Below are 21,146 nucleotides of genomic sequence, written 5' to 3'. Positions count from 1 at the left end.
ATCTAATTGGTTCTATTGAAAGGTATTTTTTACTTGTATTGTCTTTACTTGATTGTTATATGAACACCACTTGCTATCCCATTATCCCAGTAACTCCTGTGTTAATGTGGACTTGAATTCAGGCTTAAAGTATTATAGAATAACTATGGACATATGCGGACTAATTGTATATAATAGCATACCTTCAAAGAATTTAAATGAAAATAAAATGTATGCATTTTTTGGAATTTGAGAAATTTCAAAATTAAGAATTTTCAAATTTTGAAATTCACTTTCAAATTTTGAAATATTTTATTCTAGTTATTCATCAAATATTAAATAGTTACTGATATGTAAACTGTATAGAGTCCTAAGCTACATATTTTGTGGGAGTTAATGGTAATTCAAGCATGAATCCTGCCCTCAAGAGATCGATTACCTTTTAACCCCAATACAAGAAAGAGAACACAAAGGGCCACAAAAGATGTAGAAATAATGCCACAGGCAAAAAGAAGAGCAATTACCTTTACTGACCCAGAAGAGGAGAAGGGCTCCTACCCTTACTGGTGGAGGAGGGGAGCAGAGGAAGGGGGAAAAGAGAATAAACCAGGGATTGGCATTTAATCAGGACCTTGAAAACAGGGTAGAAATACAGATATCAGACAATGGATAAAAAATGAAAGAGAGGAAAAATCTTTTAGGCAAACAGAATAGCATCAGTAAAAGCACGTAAATGCTATATTTGGATAGAGAGTGAAAATTGCAGTAAGAAATAAGGATGGAAATGCAGGCTGGGAAACTGATCCAAAAGGATCCTGAATGCTAAGATTAGATGTCTAGGTATTTAGACTTCATGAGTTAATAAAGGAGAAGGGATACTCATATACTGCAATGAGATTAATCTGTTAATGGATTCTAAGCAGAAGGAACAAGCTGATGACACAAGTTATGAGGCTATTGTAATCCTAGGCAAAAGGTAATAAGGACTTAAAATAGTATTCTCAAAGTAAAAATGGGTAAAGGGATACAGATATGGTGAGGGCAAACCTGATACAACATGGCAAGCTAAGGGGAATGGAAGATGAATGAATCAGAGATAACCCTGAAACACAAACCTTGAGGGACCAGGAGAATGGACCACATCAAGAAACAAAGGAGCAGATGCAGTTTTGGAATAACCAATGATAAGCTCTACTTTGGACAGATGAAGTCTGAGGTCTTAGAAGAACATATAAGTAGCTGGGGCTAGAGCTTTGGAGACACTTCAGATACCGAAGGTCAGATATGGAATTCACCATAGAAATGAATGCCAACCAGAAAAATGCCAAAGGAATGAAGAGAGTAAAAAGGGCCAATCACAGATTTTTGGGGAGCCACATGATCATATGGTAGACATGAAAAGGACACCTGAGACTTAAAAGTAACAGCAGCAGTAGAAAGGAATGACACTGCAGAAGCCTTAAAAAATAAAGTTTTAAATAGAAGGAGGTTAAACAAGTTCAGCAAAGTTGTATGATGCAAGATCAATATATAAAAATCAGTTATTTCTACACTAGCAAAATTCAGCCAGGCACAGGTTACGCCTATAATCCTAGCACTTTGGGAGGCTGAAGTGGGAGCATTGCTTGAGGCCATGAGCTTGAGACCAGCCTGGGCAACACAGTGAGACCCCATCTCTACAAAAAATAAAATTAGCCAGGCATAGGGGTACATGCCTATAGTCCCAGCTACTTGGGAGTCTGAGGCAGGAGGATCGTTTGAGCCCAGGAGTTTGAGGCTACAGTGACCTAAGATCATGCCACTACATTCCAGACTGCGTGACAGAGCGAGATTCTGTCCCTTAAAAAAATAAAAATAAAAACAGAAAGTCACAAAACAGTATTACTTACAATAGCATCAAAAAGAACGAAATACTTAGGAATAAATTTAATAAAGAAAGTACAAGACTTGTACACTGAAAACTATGAAACAGTGTTGAATAATATTAAATAGAACTCGAGTAAAAGAAAGATATCCTGTGTTCGTGAATTGGAAGGTTTAATATTGTTAAGATGACAGTACTCCCCAACTGATGTACAGATTCAATGCAATCCCCATAAAAATTCCAACTGCCTTTTTTTTTTTTTTTTTTTTTTGCAGAAATGAACACAGTAATTCTAAAATTCATATGAAATTGTAAGGGACTCCAAACAGCCAAAATAATCTTGAAAAAGAGGAACAAAGTTGAAAGACTTATACTTCTCAATTTCAAAACTTCCTGCAGAGCTACAGTAACCAAGACGCTGTGGTACGGGGATAAGGACAGGCATATATGTCAGAGGAATAGAATTGAGAGTCCTGAAATAAACCTTACATTTATAGTTCATAAGTGGAAATAGCGTTTTCAACAAAGGTGCTGAGACAACTGGATATCTACATGTAAAAAAAAAAATGAATCTGGACCCCACCTCACACCATATACAACAATTAACACAAAATGAATCAGAGACCTAATTGTATGAGCTAAAACTGTAAAACTCTAAGAAAGAAACTTAGGTGAAAAATCTGTGTGATCTTGGATTAGGTGATGATTTCTTAGATATGACACAAAAAGCACGGAGGAAAAATAGGTAAGTTTGCAGGTAATTTTTAAACAAAATAAAAACTTGTGTGTGTCAAAGAACACTGTCAAGAAAGTGAAAAGACAACTCCCAGAATGGGAGAAAATATTTGCAAATCATATATCTGATAAGGATCTAGTATGCAGAATGTACAAGGAACTCTTACAACACAACAACAAAAAGACAAATAGCCCAATTAAAACATGGGTAAAGGATTTGAATAGATATTCTCCAAAGAAGATATACAAGTGTCTGCTAAGCACATGAAAAGGTACTTAATATCATTAGTCATTAGGGAAATGTAAATCAAAACCACAATGAGATACCACTCACATCTACTAGGATGACTATAATTTAGAAAAAGGATAATCACATATATTGGTGAGGATATGGAGAAATTGGAACCCTTATCCACTGCTGGTGCAGCCACTGTGAAAAAGTTTGGCAGTTCCTCAAAAACATTAAACATAGAATTACCAGGGAGCATAGATTCAAGGCAACTTGAATTTATCCTCCTGGGTTGGAGTCCTCAAACTTGGCCCAAATAAACTCTCTACTTATGCTGGGGGGAAAAGTTCTTTCTCAAAGTAATATCTGGAAAAAGAAATTTTTTTAAAGGAAAAATAAAAAAAGAATTGCCATATGATCCAACAGTTTTACTACTAAGCATATACCCAAGAAAACTATGTTCACACAAAAAGTTTTAAAGGAATGTCCACAGCAGGATTATTCATAGTAGCCAAAAAGTAGAAATAACCCAAATGTCCACCAACTGATGATGGATAAACAAAATATCCATATGATGGAATATTATTCAGCCATAAAAAGAAATGAAATACTCATGGATGCTACAACATGAATGAATCTTGAAAACATTATGTTAAATAAAAGAAGTCAGACACAAAAAGCCACACATAGTGTGATTCCATTTATGTGAAATGTCCAGAATAGGAAACCCACAGAGACAGAAGGCAGACTACTGGTTGCCAGAGGCTGGGGGTTGGGGGAAGAAGGAGGTAATGAGGAGTGCTGCTTACTTTGTACAAGGTTTCTTTCTGGGGTGATAAAAATATTCTGGCATTAGATAGTGATGACGGTTGCACAACATTGTGGATATACTTAAAACCATTAAATTGTACACTTTGAAATAGTTAAAATGTTGAATTTTGGGGTATTTTTAATACAGTTTTTCTTTTATATTTTACAATGTAAAATGCCATGAAGAGGAAAGAAGAATAAGAAAAGGCCCTTTAATTTTATAACTGGGAGCAGACCTTTGAGAAAGGTAGGATTCAGGGTCTGAAGGAGAGATTGTTGAGCAGCAGGGACAACACTTGTGAATTACTGGCTGCCTAAGAATGGTGGGGGCAGGGGGAAGGATAATAGGCTTTGCATGGAGAGCAAGGGTGGGTGGTGGGTAGAATTATTAAGACATCATGCTTGGGAGCAGCAAGGGAAATGGATCCAGGTGAGGGATCATTTAAAGTAAAAAAAAAAAAAAAGCATAAAGAAATCTTTTTTTTTTTTTTTTTTGAGACAGAGTCTCACTCTGTTGCCCAGGCTAGAGTGAGTGCCGTGGCGTCAGCCTAGCTCACAGCAACCTCAAACTCCTGAGCTCAAGCGATCCTCCTGTCTCAGCCTCCCGAGTAGCTGGGACTACAGGCATGCACCACCATGCCCGGCTAATTTTTTTTCTATATATATTTTTAGCTGTCCATATAATTTCTTTCTATTTTTAATAGAGATGGGGTCTCGCTCTTGCTCAGGCTGGTCTCGAACTTCTGAGCTCAAACGATCCGCCCACCTCGGCCTCCCAGAGTGCTAGGATTACAGGCGTGAGCCACCGCGCCGGCCCATAAAGAAATCTTGATAGAGACACAGTCAGTGAAATGCAAACTAAGGTCACCTGCAAAAAGCAAAAGTACTGAGAGCAGGTATCAGGTCTCACTTTTAATAACAACAGAGTCATTTCTTTGGAGCAATGGCTGTGGGTGATGTGACAAGGGGTGTGTGTGTGTATTCTTAGATTTCATTTCCAAAAATTAGTTACTTCACTAACCTGCCTGTGAGCATCTCGGAGGTAGGTGTCATATCCAGTGCCCTCAACATGGTAAGATGATTTTGCTTCATCCGGTACCAGACAGAGAAAACTTAAATGGAAGAGGCCATAATCAGTAACATAAATACTCTCACAATTCAATAAAATCTTTATATGTACTAAGTATCTGTGATATCCAAAGTTTAGCTAAATATTAATACAAACGGAAACTTGAAAAACAAAATTAAGCCCTTATCTTGAATGAGTCTTATAATTCACTGATTAAATACTCTTTCGTAATTTTAAAGGCATTCTTAAAAAATTAGTGATTCCACTTAAAATAGAAATAAGCCTAAGAAAGATTCTTTTTTCTCTTTAGATTGCTGCACAATGACAGACTGTCACGATACTTGTTAATCTCAGGAAACTGGCTTTTAAGTAATTGCATTTGGGGCTTTTATGCACCCCAATTTTGCATCTTGAGCCACATGCAATTTTTTCTAAAGTCATCTTCCAGAACCAGGCATATCAATGACAGTGTTGCAAAGGAAGAAAAAGAGAGAAGAAAATTGCCACAGAAAAAAAGGCACTTTTTAAAAACGTAAAATCACAAACTAAAAGGAATAGCCCTATGCTTAGCACACATGTTTAATAAGTACATTTTGCCAAACTGGCAGTTCTCACTGTTGTTACAATTGGCAGTTACTTAAATTTAAGTCATTTATATTAAAAAAAACATTGGGATACTGTGAGGGTTTATTTAACCACTGTAATTTATTTTTATTTTTATATTAAGTAGAGCTTTCCTCTTGGTACCAACTGTTGCCCCCAGGCTGTCACTTCCTTGTGTGCAGTGAAGACAAAAAAGCTGACGTAATCTTTAAAGAAGATTGAGTTCATAATATATTTCTGAAACAATCTAAGAGCAGAGCTATTCTATGTTAAAAAACAAGCAAAAGAGTTGTAAGTCAAATTTAGATAGCAACTCACCTATTGACAATTTTATGGACTTCAGTTTTCCCATCATTTTTGGGGTGGTCTGGAGTAGTAGGCGGAGAACTAAGCCACTCTTGGTTTGACAACGTGTTATCTGGTGAAATGTCAGTAAATAATGGATCTTCTTCCAGATCTCTAAGTTTCATTTAATGATGTATAAGAAACAATATTTTATTATGACATTTTCTAAACCAAAAGATTCTCTGCTATGTTCTTAGAGAATATTACGTAATTTTTCTAATATAAAAGATTAAGGAATAATATATTTATATTTTATAGACAAATTTAACAAACAGGAATATACTAATTTCGTTATTAGGTTTAATGGATACATAATATCACTTGTCATTCAAAAGGAGAGTACTATGAGGGCATCTAATTTTACTTCTTAAAACTTTTAAACTGTTAAGAGTTTTGTTTTGTTTTGTTCTGTTTTTAAGAATAAGGGAGAGAAATAAGAGGAGAGAGAAAGTTCTAACTCTAAATGAAATGCTGACTCACAGAGTTGGATGGAAACTTACACTGCTCCTGCTATCAATCCATTTTCTACCACATCCTTATCTTCTGGGCACAAAGGTTTATATTCTGTATAATTTCTTTCTTCAAGATTTCTTAGGACCAAGTTGTAAAGAATGTGCTCATTGGGTTTTTGTAAAAGATGTTCAAACATTCTTAATGTCATTATGCTTATCTGAAACCAAAATTGATAAAAGCTAACTGAAAAATATCTTTAAATAAGTTGTTCTTGCCATCTTGTAAGTCATGCTTTTGATTTTTAAAGCCACATAAAAATGAGGCTGTATTTAAAACATCCCGAGTACATTAAAATCAGTGTTTGAAAGAATCTAAGTCCAATGCTAAACCATTACATTGCTTACCTCATCAGAGATGTGATCACAATGTTCGATTAACCTGTGTCTTAAAGGATGTCTGCTAATTTCTGCCAGAGTTTCTGGTTCTCTCTGTTCGCCAAGGATAAAAAACACCATTTCTTGAAGCAAAACATCAGAGGTTACTTGCCGAACAATGCGATGAAGCAGAGCAGTTGATGTCAGGATACCCATCTCAGAACTGAGCACATCACAAACAGGTAATCAGTGGGCAAAAATGACATGAACACAGTGCTTTTTTTTTTTTTCTTTTCTTAAGAAATCAGGCTACTCACGTTTGCATTAACTGAGGTTCCATAACACCAATAAAAAATCTTTCATGAACAGCTTTGGCAAGAGCAACAGCAGCAGTCTAGAATATAATATAAGCATGGTTATCTTTTTCTTTATTAATGTGAAAGAGAGATTAATTTGTAACATCAACAAATCAGTTTGTACTCTCTATCTAAATTAGTATGGAAGGACAAAACTTGCCTTTTGACCATCTTGTTGATGGCAATCAAAACCAGATTAGATGTTAGCTTTTGGGTCATCTACATTTTTTTTAAATTTGAATACAAGGAATGGGACAAAAAAAATTATCCCAATAACCTTATAGTATTAGCATTTCCCCAAAGAGCAGGACTACAGGGAAGTCAATGTTACTTTGTGAAGCACTGTACCATAATACTTCAGGAAATATAAAAGGACAGAACTTGAACTTTGATTTACTCCAGAATTGTAATATACACACACACACACACACACACACACACATGCTTTTTTGTTTTATTTTACTAACTGTGCTATGCTAAAACAACCGAGATATATTTAGGGATATAAACCAGGGATTTCCAATGTCCTTAGTAGACATTTATACTTTAAAACAACCAATAAACAAAAACAAAAATTCAAACCTTTTGGGCTTCCTTAATAAGTTGGTCACAATAATCAAACCAGGAAAGAAATGAAATTAAGGCTCGTTTTCCTGGAAATGCTGAAGCATCTTCTTTATGACTATATGAGTCCAAGCTGTAGGACAAGGAAGAAATGCTTAGTCCAAAGATATCCAAAAGCACGAACCCCATTCAGCACAACGGAAAAATAAAGGCACACGAACGAATTCACATAGTATGACACATACACACAGGCAACGCCAGATGACAATCAGAAGAGGGTTTTATAAAAGAAGCCAAAGATAAGAGAAAATCTTTTAAATAAGAGTTGTAAATAATTTTCGCTTATTAAGTAGGAGGAGAGAGACTACAGCAGAATGGAGCTGCAGGAGAAAAACCATTTAGACGGCTCCTCATACTTCCGCCATGAATCTGACCAAGTGACAGCAATGAAAAGGTGGAAGTCCTCGGCTGCTGGGAAGGCAGAAGAGAAAGGTAAGGGAGGATCTGCAAAAAGAAACAGTGACTTATCTGCTTCTCTTCCTGCCTTAACATGCAATACAGTTGTAAGGTCAACAGGTGGGTCTGCCCTATAGATGCCGACAGAATACAGGGTGGAAAAAAACAAGTGAAAAACAATGATGGGTTAAGCATACAGAGAAAAAGAATAAAAAGTTGTTATGTCCTTTTAGGGGCGCTCGAAAAGGCGGGTAGAAGGGGTGAAAGACTGAGGTAGGAAAGATTCTATACAAGCAGCCCATAAGATATATTAGATTGCTCCATAGGCTGTGGAAATTATTTATTAAAAAGGAGTTTCCTTCTTTTAGAGTTCTTTGCTTTTCATAAAAATAATCAGGTAAAGTTATTTGTCTTAATGTAAGCCCTTAAAAATTGATCCGTGTAAGGAACAAAAATAAACTATAACATACAACGGCTGTATTGTTCCTACACCAATTCACTACCACGGATTGATACATTTAACAAAAGCCTCAAGAAAACATTCCCTTAAAAATAAATAAATAAATAAATAATTAAAAAGAAAACATTCCCATTTAATGATCACAAGTAGTGTTACGTTTTTCGAAACTACAGATTTCTATCATTGCAAATAAATGCATTTTAAAATGTAGGTGTAACAAGTCACCTTTATGGGAAAATATAAATAATGGTGCTTACCCCCAGTTAATTGCTTCTACTGTTTCAATATCTAACGGATCCACTGATTGAGGTAGGGCCTTGTACAGGGAGGCAAGTCTGTCTGTCAGCAGTTCACACAAGCAAGTGCTCTGAGTAAGGCACTTGGCGGCCGCCGGCTCCGGCAAACTCACTAACAACATCAAGCCCTCGCACGCCTTCACAGCTATTCGGCCATCCTAAGAGGGGGAAAAAAACACCCCTTCAATTCTTGCATTATACATACATCGAGTTGTTCGGAAAAATTCAACATAAAAGGATTTAATGTTTTACACTAAAAGAAGAATAGATTTTTTTTTCTATTTTAAAGGCATATCATTGAGATCATGTTAGAGAAAAAAATGTGAAGATGATTCAGTGAAATGTGAGTTGTGTAATAACTATAAAAAAAAAAAAAGACGACAACTCACAGGACTTCTAGTAAGATTTAACAAAGAATTCACTAAATTATAATCCTGGTTTGGACGAACAACGGAGGCCTCTGGCAGTGAAGTGACAGTGAGGTTATCCAGGCTTGTGGACAGGTCGTCCATGTGATGAGGACACTCATCTTCTAATTCTGCTCGCTCCATTCCAGCAGCACCAGATAGTTCCTCTGGCTGATGGGACTGTCCTGTATCTGTTGACAAGGAATCTTGACCTTTTAATGTGTCTTCTGAAATTACAGTTGGTACTCCTTTGTAAGCCAGTGATTTCAACTTATTCTGAAAAGGAATACGTGTTGTGTAAGATTCATATCAAGAAACTTGTAAGCCAGAAATCATATTTTAATGGATTTTTCTATAATTAACATTCCACATGCCTAACCAAAGTAGCAGCAAATGTTATGTCAAACGAAAACACTCGGACTTTTAACAAACTGTGTTTTAGAATAATTTTACAATTACACAGTTTATGATACTAACTACATACTAACTACAGAATGTTTTATACTGAACATCAGCAATGAACTAGTGATAACTATTTGACTACTAGTAAAAACAACTAATATTAGTGGGAAAAAAGTTTTAGGAGGTTTCAATTGCAGCTAATTTTTTTCTCGTTACTGGGCTACTGTAAATACATAGTCTCAATGTTGATTCTTCTAAGATCATGGGGGAAAAAATACAAACTTACAAATAAAAATATTTTAAAATTCAAAAGTTACCAGCATTTGACTTAAGATTTGCACAAAACCCCCAAATTCTCTTAAATATAAGAACTATTTCTAAATCTTTTCCTTATAGTTCTACTCTTAAGAATACAAGAAACTACCCTGAGGACATTTTTATTAGTGTATTTAGGATAGGAAGTAAGATTTGCCTGAAATGCTGGTGCCCTCCCCCAATATACACACCCAAACAGAAACAGAATTCTTAACTGAAACAAGTTATTAGTTTTAAGGCAAAACTGTCTTGCTTTCCATTTGAACATAAGAGCAAAAATCAAATTATATACACAAGTTAAAATTCAGCATAAACCAGCTTCTCCACAGGGCCTGTCCCAGCACTTTGCTCATCATAGAAGCACATTAAAGGCTGAATAAATTCAAGGTTCTACTTCCAAATTTATATTGTAGTAATTATAAATCACTTTTATTGCTGTCAAAAGTATAGTTTAGAACCATCTTCTTGAGAAATCGAGCTCACAGCACATATATTAAAAGAAAACAACTCCATGGAACTCAATGAATACTCCAATTTGCCAATTTCCAACAAAATCAATTTGCATATCATAGTCTTTATGAAAGTAAAACATTTTATTCCATCTAAAATACCAGTGATAATTGTTGGGAGAAGTGTCTGAAGAACAGCAAAAGGAAGAATAATCTTAGCACAGCACTCCTTAAACCAGTGTTTCTCAAAGTATGACTTAAGATTATTGGCATCCTGGTCTTCTGTGGGGCTTGATAAAAATGCAGATTCCCGTGTCCCATCAAGACCTGCTGAATGAGAACATCTAGAGGTAGAGTCAAGGAATCTGCATTTTAGAAAAGCTCCCTAGGTGATAACGAACTGCTGCCTTAACTCTGGTTCCTACTGAAACTATTCCTTTCTATTTTAGGGGTCTCATCAGTACCCACAACATTATTTATGCACATAACTCCCAAATCTCTTAAACATAGACTTCCCTCCCCAATCACAGATTTGTAATACCAAATACCTGCTAATTATCTCCATCAGGATATCATGACAACTCAAAGCTTCCAGAACCAAGATTATCATTTTCCCCTCAAAATAAGCTCCTTTGGGCTCCTGTCTTTCTGCTAGCAGCAGCCTAGTTCAGGGATTTAAGCATTCAAATCATCCTTTCTGTGCTTCCTGCACCTGAGCAGTTAGTTACAAGACCATAGAGAGCCGACCTCCAGTCTCCTGAATATACCCACTTCATTCCAACCCACTGCTCCAACTTAGATACAGTCCTTGTTACTTCTTGTCTAGGTTGTTCCATAAGCTTCCAAATTATTATAGTCTCCCTGCTTTCCTCTCCTCCCTAAAGAATCCACTATATAAAATGCTGCTGCCAATTTAACTGACAGCATAGATACTATCACATAATGACATCCCTGCTCAAAAATTGTCAATGGCTTCCCAGTGTCTGCAAGTAAGCACAGGCTCCCCATCCTGTCATGCAAAGCCTTTGACAACACTTAATCTATCTCTTCAGGTGCTTCTTGCCACATATTCTAATTATACTGTTTTCTGAACACACAACAGACTTTTATATCTTCATTCCTTATATTCACCCATTCTTATCTAAACATCTGTCAAGGCTCATGTCAAAGATAACCTCTTCCAGAAGACTTTCCTAATGACCTAGAGCAGATTAATCTCTTTATCCTATGAAGAGGGCATTTACTTTATATCTTATGATTCTCACCTTACTCTAACTTAGATTACAGTATCTGAACATTCATCTACCATCTTCACCAGACTATAAACTCCGTTGTGGCAAAGACAATATATAACTCATGTACCATATACACTTAACCCACAGTAGATGTAAATGTATTGACTGATATTAATGAACAGAGAGATTAGATTTCAGGGGATACATGTCTGAGAACTGTAAAGTACTTTTTGTTTTTATCTATACTTAGAAGTAATAAAACCGTATTTCCCTAAAGATTCATTTATTAAGTGTTAATTTATCAGTTAGTGTGCATTGTGCTAGATACTAGAGAAGCTGTGGGAACCCAAAGATTAATGAGACAAAATCCTTGTCCTCAAGGAGCTTATTGGCCAGCAGTGGAAAATAAAATGCACGTAAATAACTCTTGTGCTAGGGAGGCTGTAATAACTGACATTAAAAACATATGAATAAAAAAATAAAATAAAAAATAAAAACACATGAATAGTCTTATTAGTTCAGAAAATGGAGATACCTACTACCCTTGGGCTTTGGAGCAATACGTGTTATAAAAATGCTACATAGAGCAGACAAGTCACTAATTCCAAAAGGTGTTCTTTGTAGTGGGGTTTAAATGCAAATGTTTCTCTGAAACAGGTACACAAAGTGCACCTCACCATTAACATACATATGTCTGCAAATTTCCTTGACTTCTGATTTATGGCTATGTACTTAGAAAACAAGTTTCAGAGGTTTTTGAGAAAAAAAAATCCTTCAAGTTTGAGGGAAAAAAATGCATGCAACTAAAGTACACTAAAGTATCTAAGAAAACTTTAGCAAAAATGAACTTTGAAAAGAAAAATCTCATACTTAGCCAAACTAAGATATTTCTTATAAATATAACAAAAACTAAAAGAACTGTAATACCACCTTCATTAATAAATCTTTACAAATCCAAAATCTAAAGACTGTTCTATCCATTTTGAAGCAAACTTGCAAAAGAGGATACAAAATATAATGTGCATCATGAAAACCAGGCATTTATAGTCCTTAACACTACCTAGAAATTTAAATTCAAGCACTTTTGCAGCTTAGCTGGTTACCTACAACCGGTAAGAAAGCAGAACAGAATCCTAAATTACTTATTCAGTAATGTGAAATAGAAAACAAACTCATATTAAAATAGCTAACATTTAAAAAAAAACAAAACAAATAAAAACCTGACAACATCCAGGATGACAAGAACATGGAACAATGAGAACTTACATACACTGTTGATAGGATTCAAAATGATAAAGCCACTCAGAAAGCATTTTGGCAGTTTCTTATGAAAATGAATATGTTTACTAGGTGATCCAGTAATCCTACCCCTAGGTATTTATCCAAGTGAAACGAAAACCTAAATGCACAAAATAATCTGCATGTGAATGTTCATAGTAGCTTTATTCATAATCGCAAAAAAAATAGAAACAACCCGAAGACTCTAACTGGTGAATGGATAAACAACTGTGGTACATCCATACAACAGAATACTACTCAAGGATATAAAGGAACAAAATCATGGATGAATCTCAAAAAGTCAGATTCAAAAGGTTAATTACATTTATATGACTTTTTGGAAAAGAGAAAACTATTGGGACAGAAAACAGACCGGTGATTGTAAGGGGACAGGGGTGGAAAAGGGATGATGACAAGGGCATATGGGGCAGGCTGACGGAGCTGCTGCAAGTCTTGACGTGGTGGTGGTTACATGGCTGCATTTGTCAAACTCAGAGAACTGTGGACCAAAGAGTGAATTGTACTGTATGTAACCTGTACCTTAATCTAAAAAGAAAAAAGAAAAAGAAAAAGATTTTTACAAAAACTAAAAAGATAAAAATAACATAATTATTTTTTCTGAAATATTCCTAAATGAATTCACTGCTAAAAAGAAGTGAATGAGAGCAGGAAGTACAAATTATTTTCTACTTTAAAATCAGAAGTAAAATCCAAAATACCAATTGATTCAAGTAAACTATGATTTGGTGATTATGGCTATACAAAGACAGTACAAAATACTGGAGTAATCCCAACGGCTATATGAGGTTGGAGAGGTAACTCATTCTTTTTCCATCTTGTCCAAATCTACACGTGCCATCTTTGCCCTAGGCCAGATTACCCACGCCACACACTAGAATAAGCGAGTAAGCTTGGCTGAAAATATGACAGCTTATAAGCCTCTGTGACTCCTCTATCCCTGATTCACTCTCTGAGCTGCACCCTTTCTAAGCCTTGGCTTTGCATCTGTCCAATCCCTGCACTGCCCCATGTATCTGGATCAACTGCATTCTTTGAAAATATGTTTTCCCCAGAGGATTCCAAGTGAGAATAAAACAGTGATCTTACATAAAAAATAATTCTGGGAAGTAAAACAAACTGATAAACTGTAAAATATAATTCCTTCTAATATTATTCACAGAATTCAATTTTCATAATGATCTTAATATAAGCATACTTTGAAGATTGACAAGAAGTGTACCATACCTCCAGGAAAAAATTAACCAAGTAGGGATCCTGTTTCAGCTTTGCACACACAATACAGAGAAACTGAATCTCTTCATTTTCCGTTGGTGTTGCAAGGACTTCACCGCAGAGTCGAATTAATTTCTGTCAAAGAATTTTTTAAACTTAGGCTACTTTTTACAAGTATGTAAATAACCATTCTTTTACCTTAAGGATATTTGAAATCATGTAAATACCCTGCACGAATCAGATAGAACACTAACAACATTTATAATCACCTATATCAAAATAAATTTACTAGTAGTAAATTTTTCAAGTTCATTATCCTAAAAAAACCAATGACATATATAATAAACTCTCCTTCAGATGTCGTGGAAGTAAAATAAAAGGAGAAATTCATGTATAAAATTTTAAAAGAGAAATAGAAAGACATGAAGTGCATTTAATACAATGTCACGCAAAAGAAAAGCTCAAGTATTTGCTAATCTGCATGTTAATTTTAGAATAAATTTCCTTTATTATTTTACTCTTAGAAAAATCAATATAAAATTATTTCAATGTTAAAAGAAATCCCACCAAATAATTTTGTGTACGGGGGACACAATACCTGCACTGGTCTGTGCACGTTAACGTGTGGAAGTAGCGGCTGCCGGATTCTTCCCAGGAGCTTCGTATAGAACACCAGAACCTGCTGCTTCATTCCTGGAGGACACTGGGCATGGGAACGAAGGAAGGAATGCCAGTGAGAACGGACAGTACAAACACATTTACTCAAAAGCTTAAAAAAATAGGAGAGACAATGTATGTGGATGTGTTCTGCCCACAAATGACAATGCAACTGGCCAGTTAATGACTTGGTCAGATTAAAATTTTCAATAAAATGTTAAAGACTTGTATTCTAGAAATAAAATTATACATCTGAGACAATAAGATAGCTTATGAGATCACAAGCTAATGTAATTACAAACACCATAGTGATAATATCTTGTTGAGATCAGAGTTTGGTTCAGGCAATGTCAACTTGTTTATATTCTAAATGCTGGGGTAACATGAAACTATACGAGTCAACTCCCTGCCAGAACAACCGCAGAATCTTGTTACTTATCAGCGGTCCTTAACCTTTTTGGCACCAGGGATCAGTTTCACAGAAGACAATTTTTCCATGGATGTGGGGGGCGGAGGCAGAGCTCAGGCGGTGACGTGAGCAAGGGGAGCGGCTGGAAACACAGATGAAGCTTCGCTCGCTGGCCCACCGCTCACCTCCTGCTCTTCCTAAGTTTCATGGAAGACAATTTTTCCACAGACCACGGAAAGGGGTTGGGGCAGCAGAGCTCTGCAGCCCAGTCCCTAGTAGGCCATGGACCAGCACCAGTCCACTGCCCAGGGGTTAGGGACCACAACTTACACTAATGGTAGGTAATCAATAACTTTCCATCATCTATGTAGGAGTAAATAAAGCCTCCTAACACATACATGTAAATAAAAAGAATCCTATGGTATTAACTGTTGTGATTTAGTCTAACTTAGAGTAGTCCCTCAGTATAAATGGAGGATTGGTTCCAGGACCCCCCAAGTATATCAAAGTTTTTGTATACTCAAGTCCCACAGTTGGCCCTGCACGTAAGTGGGTTTCACATCCCAGGAATACTATATTTTCGATCTGTGTTTGGTTGAAAAAATTCACATAAGTGGACCCTTGCAGTTCAAAACCATGCTGTACAAGGGTCAACTGTAGTTGCAAAATTATTTACATAATGATTATTATAGGCAAAGAATATGTAATAAAGAAGTTTTAGGCCGGGCGCAGTGGCTCACGCCTGTAATCCTAGCACTCTGGGAGGCCGAGGTGGGTGGATCGCTCGAGGTCAGGAGTTCAAGACCAGCCTGAGCAAGAGCGAGACCCCATCTCTACTAAAAAATAGAAAGAAATTATCTGGCCAACTAAAATATATATAGAAAAAAAATTAGCCGGGCATGGTGGCACATGCCTGTAGTCCCAGCTACTCGCTTAAGTCCAGGAGTTTGAGGTTGCTGTGAGCTAGGCTGATGCCACAGCACTCACTCTAGCCCGGGCAACAAAGCAAGACTCTGTCTCAAAAAAAAAAAAGAAGTTTTAGGCCCGGTATGGTAGCTCACGTCTATAATCCTAGCACTTTGGGAAGCAAAGGCGGGAGGAAGCTTGAAGCCAAGAGTTTGAGACCAGCCTGGGCAACATAGTAAGACTCCATCTCTACAAAAAATTAAACAAATTAGCCAGGTGTGGTGGTGCACGGGTGTAGTACCAGCTACTCAGGAGGCTGAGCCAGGAGAATTGCTTGAGCCCAGGAGTTTTGAGGTTGCAGTGAGCTATGATGATACCACTGCACTCTAGCCTGGGTGACAGAGGGAGACCATGTTTCAAAAAAAAAAAAAAAAGTGAATTGGAGTATTACAAAGTTAGTTTAAAGGAAATTGTCTCTAATACTATTATTCATAACTCTATTTGATACTAAAATGTGTCTATATTAGTTTTTTCTGGTATAGTTTGATTTTTCACATATATTACAGAAATTCATAGAAAAGAACCACAGGTTTTTAGAGCTGGGGGAGCAATCACTTCCTTGTTTTTAAAGGGGAGGAAGATTAAGCAAGGAGGCCTGTGGACGGTCACAGTGCGTTAGTGACAAAGCTGGGACCGGAAACCAGGCCTCTTAACCTAAACCTAAGCCTCTTCCTCTTCCCTCACACCGCCACATGGTTTGAAAATTTGTATTCATAAACAATTTGAAGGTTTCGTGGTACAAAATATTTACACATATCATAAGCTTTACAAAGATCTTTCAAAATTCCTTAGGCCTAAAAATTTGAATTGGCTCCACTCATCAGTTGACTCAACGTCAGAATAATCTCTGACATTTTCCTTCAGGACTATGAAAAATAATTCCAGCTTTTGTAACCCAATTTTTACCGGCTTCTTTCTCATATCCTTGGATTCTGAGAACATGTACTTGGAGTTTATTTTCATATGTTGTTTACACTGGAATTCTAAGCTGCCCAACTGCCAGTTGTCATCTAGAGCATTTGGGAGCTTTGCTATCTCTACAGACATGATATTTGTATATGCCACACAATTTTCTTTTTTCCACAATCTTAACATGAATCCTGCTGGGTTCAGTACATACCTAATTAAATCAAGTACTTGGCAGCTTCTTTTTCTCTAAAACATTAACACATGTGTTACATGTGCAAGAACATGATGTGGATCAGGAACTTACATCAGCTTTCCCTAAGGTGTATAACGTTTCCAAGATCTTGTGATGGAGCAAATATTCCATACATGGCCCCGTCTCTCCAGATTCCCGTTCATTTTCTTCTTGAACCAGTATGTCTAACATCTGTTCCAGATGGGATGGAATGTTCGTATCAGTCACTGGGGCTTTATCATCTAAACAATAAAAGACACTCATCAAATATTAAAACATTTTAAAACTGCATATTTGCACCTAAAATACCCTCTATATTTCTAAGAAAAATCGGAACTACACACTTAAGTAAGGTTTATACCCAGGGCATGATTATCTCTGCTAGAATTTAAATGATATATTTTGCCATATTCTTACCCAAAACTGAATCAATATTCTGAAATATATTCTATAAGCTAATATTCATCCATAATAATTTAGAAATTAGAGTAATTTATGTGGGAAAAAGAAATATGATCAGGAAAAACATATGTCATATCAAAATTTTCTATATACTTGTCATTTTTTTTTCCACTTAGCCAGTTCAAAAGATCTGAATTCTAAGTCTCTTTATACAGAAACAGGTTGGCCTGAACATTAAAGTTGAAAAACCTAAGAAACATGAAAAGGACAGGTTCTGTTTTTTTTTTTTTTTTTGAGACAGAGTCTCACTTTGTTGCCCAGGCTAGAGTGAGTGCCGTGGCGTCAGCCTAGCTCACAGCAACCTCAAACTCCTGAGCTCAAGGGATCCTCCTGTCTCAGCCTCCCAAGTAGTTGGGACTACAGGCATGCACCACCATGCCCGGCTAATTTTTTCTATATATATATTTTTTAGCTGTCCATATAATTTCTCTCTATTTTTAGTAGAGATGGGGTCTTGCTCTTGCTCAGGCTGGTCTCAAACTCCTGAGCTCAAACGATCCGCCCACCTCGGCCTCCCAGAGTGCTAGGATTACAGGCGTGAGCCACCACGCCCAGCCAGGTTCTGTTTTTGATTGCTACTATATTACTTTGTAACACTGGGAAGTCACTCAATGCCCCTAATCCATTTCCATCTATAAAAATATAAGGAGCCAAAAGGAAAAAATCTCTATTAAAATTTCTCACATCTCTTCCTATTAACAACAGATAGCTATTCCCAAAGTCTGTTTTTCAAAGCAGCTTCTCAGGATAATTCTTATTAAATATTATTGATTTTTTTAAAATAAAAATTTATTGATATTTTTAAAATATAACAGTTGGACTCAAAAATCACCTGGTTTTGCCATCCTATCCTTATTTAACCTACTAAGGTTAAGTTACTCTTAAGAAAATGCAAAGTTCTGTAGAACATTTAAATATAAAATAAATTAGGAAATGATAAGTTCTTACTTGCATCTCCACTGTCATTTACTTAGTACTTCTATAGTTTCTACAACACAATCCTGGTATGTTACACATATTAATATGTTGCCTTGTTGTATGTACACACATATAGACACACACACAGAGTATACCATATACTAAGATTTATGGAGAAAACAGTGGAAAGAGAAGGGTTATCCTTGTGTCCCAGGAGGACACATGTATGTAATTTGACATGGTACACAGGTGTTGAAAGCACAGGCCCTAGAGTTAGACAACCTGGATTCAAATCTTGGCTCTACTACTTTTTGCTGGATGACCGGGTGCAAATTATTTAAGCCTCAGACACCAACATCTAAACACTGCTAAGTGCTGTTGTATGATTCCAATGAAACGCCTTAGCACATAGTAAGAATTCAAGAAATGTTAACTTACTATGGCTCATTTCATATTCTTCTAAAATGAGTAGCCTAGCACTAAGAAAAGATAATTTGTAAGTTTACTTGTAAATTGCTCTCCTAGAATTGTAGACTTTATATACACAAACACTCCAGGAAAGAATGAACATCCAAGTATGGTTCGATTACGATTACTCATGGGCAAAAAAATGACCAGAGAACTTTTTAAATTGAGAAACAAATGAAATGTAAATTTGACTTAATAGGATTAAAATCCTAGCTCCCTAGAAGATAAGATTTAGTTTTTGCCATCTACACTCATCATTTCTAAACCATAAATGTCAGTGCCTTTGCAAGCACTACTTCTTCCACCTGAAATGCCTTTACCCTCCCCACCTCCCTTGCAATTTCCTAGTCTTCCTGAAATGCCCAGGTCTGACACCATATCCTTTCTCTGTACCTGACACAGAATTTATTATCTTTCCTGTACCTTATTGTAATATATATACTTATTTCTGCCACTAGGTTGAAAAAATTCCTTTAAAGCAAGAACTTACGCATTTTCTTAAAGCCATGGAGGGGGAAAAAATCACTAGGGTTAAAAGTCATCTGAAAGGGAAGCTTCTTTCAAAAACCATTTCTGTAAGTCTGCTGGCTAAACATCCAAATGAAGTTAGAAATTATATTTTACATTTATAGGTATAAATATTTTTCTTGTCTGATTTTTACTTATTGTACAAATAAAAGGAATTTTTTCTTTTAAGGATGAATCACCTATGACCGCATGAGTTTGCCAAATCAGCTATTCTCACTTTTTCATGTTTCCTTTTGGTAAAATAACACGTGTCCAATCTGCAAATTCTTTAGTGTTTACCTGTACATTCAAGGGAGCCTGCAGTGCCATGTAGCAATGCCCCTATTTCAGAGGTTGCCAAGCTTTGGCCCATGGGCCGAGTCCAGCCTTGCCATCAGTTTTTGTAAATAAAGTTGTATTGGAACAAAGGAATGCTCATTCTTTGACGTTTTATAGTGGCTGCTTTTGTACTACAGCAGCAGAGCTGAATAGTTACAAAGGTAACCATATGGCCTACAAAGCCTAAAATATTTATTACCTGGCTCTTTGCAGAAAAAGTCTGCCAATCCCTGACCTAAATGTATTCACATTCCACAGATTCACTTTCTATCCTTCCTATTCACTGAGAAAAATAGAAGCAACCAGAAGATAATTTCTAAAAACTCCCTATAATACATCTACCTGCTTCCTGCATTTATACCCTTGTTCTGCTTTCTACCTTATTTTGATGGATGCACTGTCCACGCACCTATTTAAGGCCAAGCCTCCACCTGTGTACTACATCCCATCCTCCCTTGCCTACTTAAAGATATTGCTCAGAAATTATTTCACCTTACTCTTGTATCCACCTTTTCCTCTCCTAGATTGTTCCTGTCAAATTATAAATTGCAATATCTCACATCTTTTAAAAAACTTAGGGGCTACATGTGGTGGTTCATGCCTGTAATCCCAGCAGTTTGGGAGGCTGAGGTGAGAGGATCATTTGAGGCCAGGAGTTCGAGACTAGCCTGGGCAACATAGCGAGACCCAACTCTATAAAAAAAATTATTTAATAGCTGGATGTGGTGGTGCACACCTGTAGTCTCAGCTACTTGGGAGGCTGAGGCAGGAGGATTGCTTGAGCACCACTGCACTCCAGCCCAGGCAACAGAGTGAGACCCTATTTCAAAAAAAAAAAAAAAAAAATTTAAAATGCTCTCTTGCTACATCTCCTTCTCAGCTTCCCATTTTCTCCTAACCTACTGCAATTAGGCCTTCTCTTTACTCCCTGGCATTAAAATGGCTCTTATCAAGAATACTAATGTGTTCCTTGTGGCTAAATCCAATGATCCATTCTTAGTCTTCATCAACCTGACTTCAACATCATTTGACACAATTAATCCTTCTGTCCTCTTCTAGGCTTCTGTGACATCATTCTCTCTTGGCTGTCTTCGACCTCACTGGCAAAAGCAGTTGCGTTTGCTACTGTCCTCGTCCTCCAACCTCTACACATTGAGCCAAGGGCTCCGTTCCACAACACCTTCTCTCCTCCATCTACCCTAACTCAGATAACCCCTCCAGTCTCATGGTTTTAAATCCCACTTACATGCTAACAACTCTCAATTTCATATCTCTAGTTTAAACTTCTACTCTGAAATCCAAATTCCTGTTGCCAATTGTCTACCTGACATACCCAGTTGGGTATATAATGAGCATCTTAAACTTAA

The 21,146-nt window shown here is 36.5% G+C and overlaps 1 protein-coding gene across 3 annotated transcripts in view; it reads right to left on the bottom strand.

The window, feature by feature from the left end:
• The window catches only part of FHIP2A (FHF complex subunit HOOK interacting protein 2A), a 61,851-nt gene that overhangs the window by 31,672 nt on the left and 9,033 nt on the right, over positions 1–21,146 (bottom strand). For 2 of the 3 annotated variants that reach the window (XM_069461091.1, XM_069461090.1), the window contains exons 3-13: positions 17,158–17,327; positions 14,511–14,615; positions 13,925–14,047; positions 8,983–9,276; positions 8,555–8,751; positions 7,400–7,514; positions 6,779–6,855; positions 6,492–6,684; positions 6,135–6,304; positions 5,608–5,748; positions 4,639–4,729 (exon numbers count right to left, since the gene is read on the bottom strand). In XM_069461091.1, coding sequence (XP_069317192.1) covers positions 4,639–4,729; positions 5,608–5,748; positions 6,135–6,304; positions 6,492–6,684; positions 6,779–6,855; positions 7,400–7,514; positions 8,555–8,751; positions 8,983–9,276; positions 13,925–14,047; positions 14,511–14,615; positions 17,158–17,327 — 1,676 coding nt within the window. The remainder of the gene's footprint in view (positions 1–4,638; positions 4,730–5,607; positions 5,749–6,134; positions 6,305–6,491; positions 6,685–6,778; positions 6,856–7,399; positions 7,515–8,554; positions 8,752–8,982; positions 9,277–13,924; positions 14,048–14,510; positions 14,616–17,157; positions 17,328–21,146) is intronic. The other variant, XM_069461089.1, reaches the window with a different exon arrangement.

Source organism: Eulemur rufifrons, chromosome 28, assembly GCF_041146395.1.
Source record: "Eulemur rufifrons isolate Redbay chromosome 28, OSU_ERuf_1, whole genome shotgun sequence".
Taxonomy (NCBI): Eukaryota; Metazoa; Chordata; class Mammalia; order Primates; family Lemuridae; genus Eulemur; species Eulemur rufifrons.
This window is presented reverse-complemented; position numbering and strand designations above follow the sequence as displayed.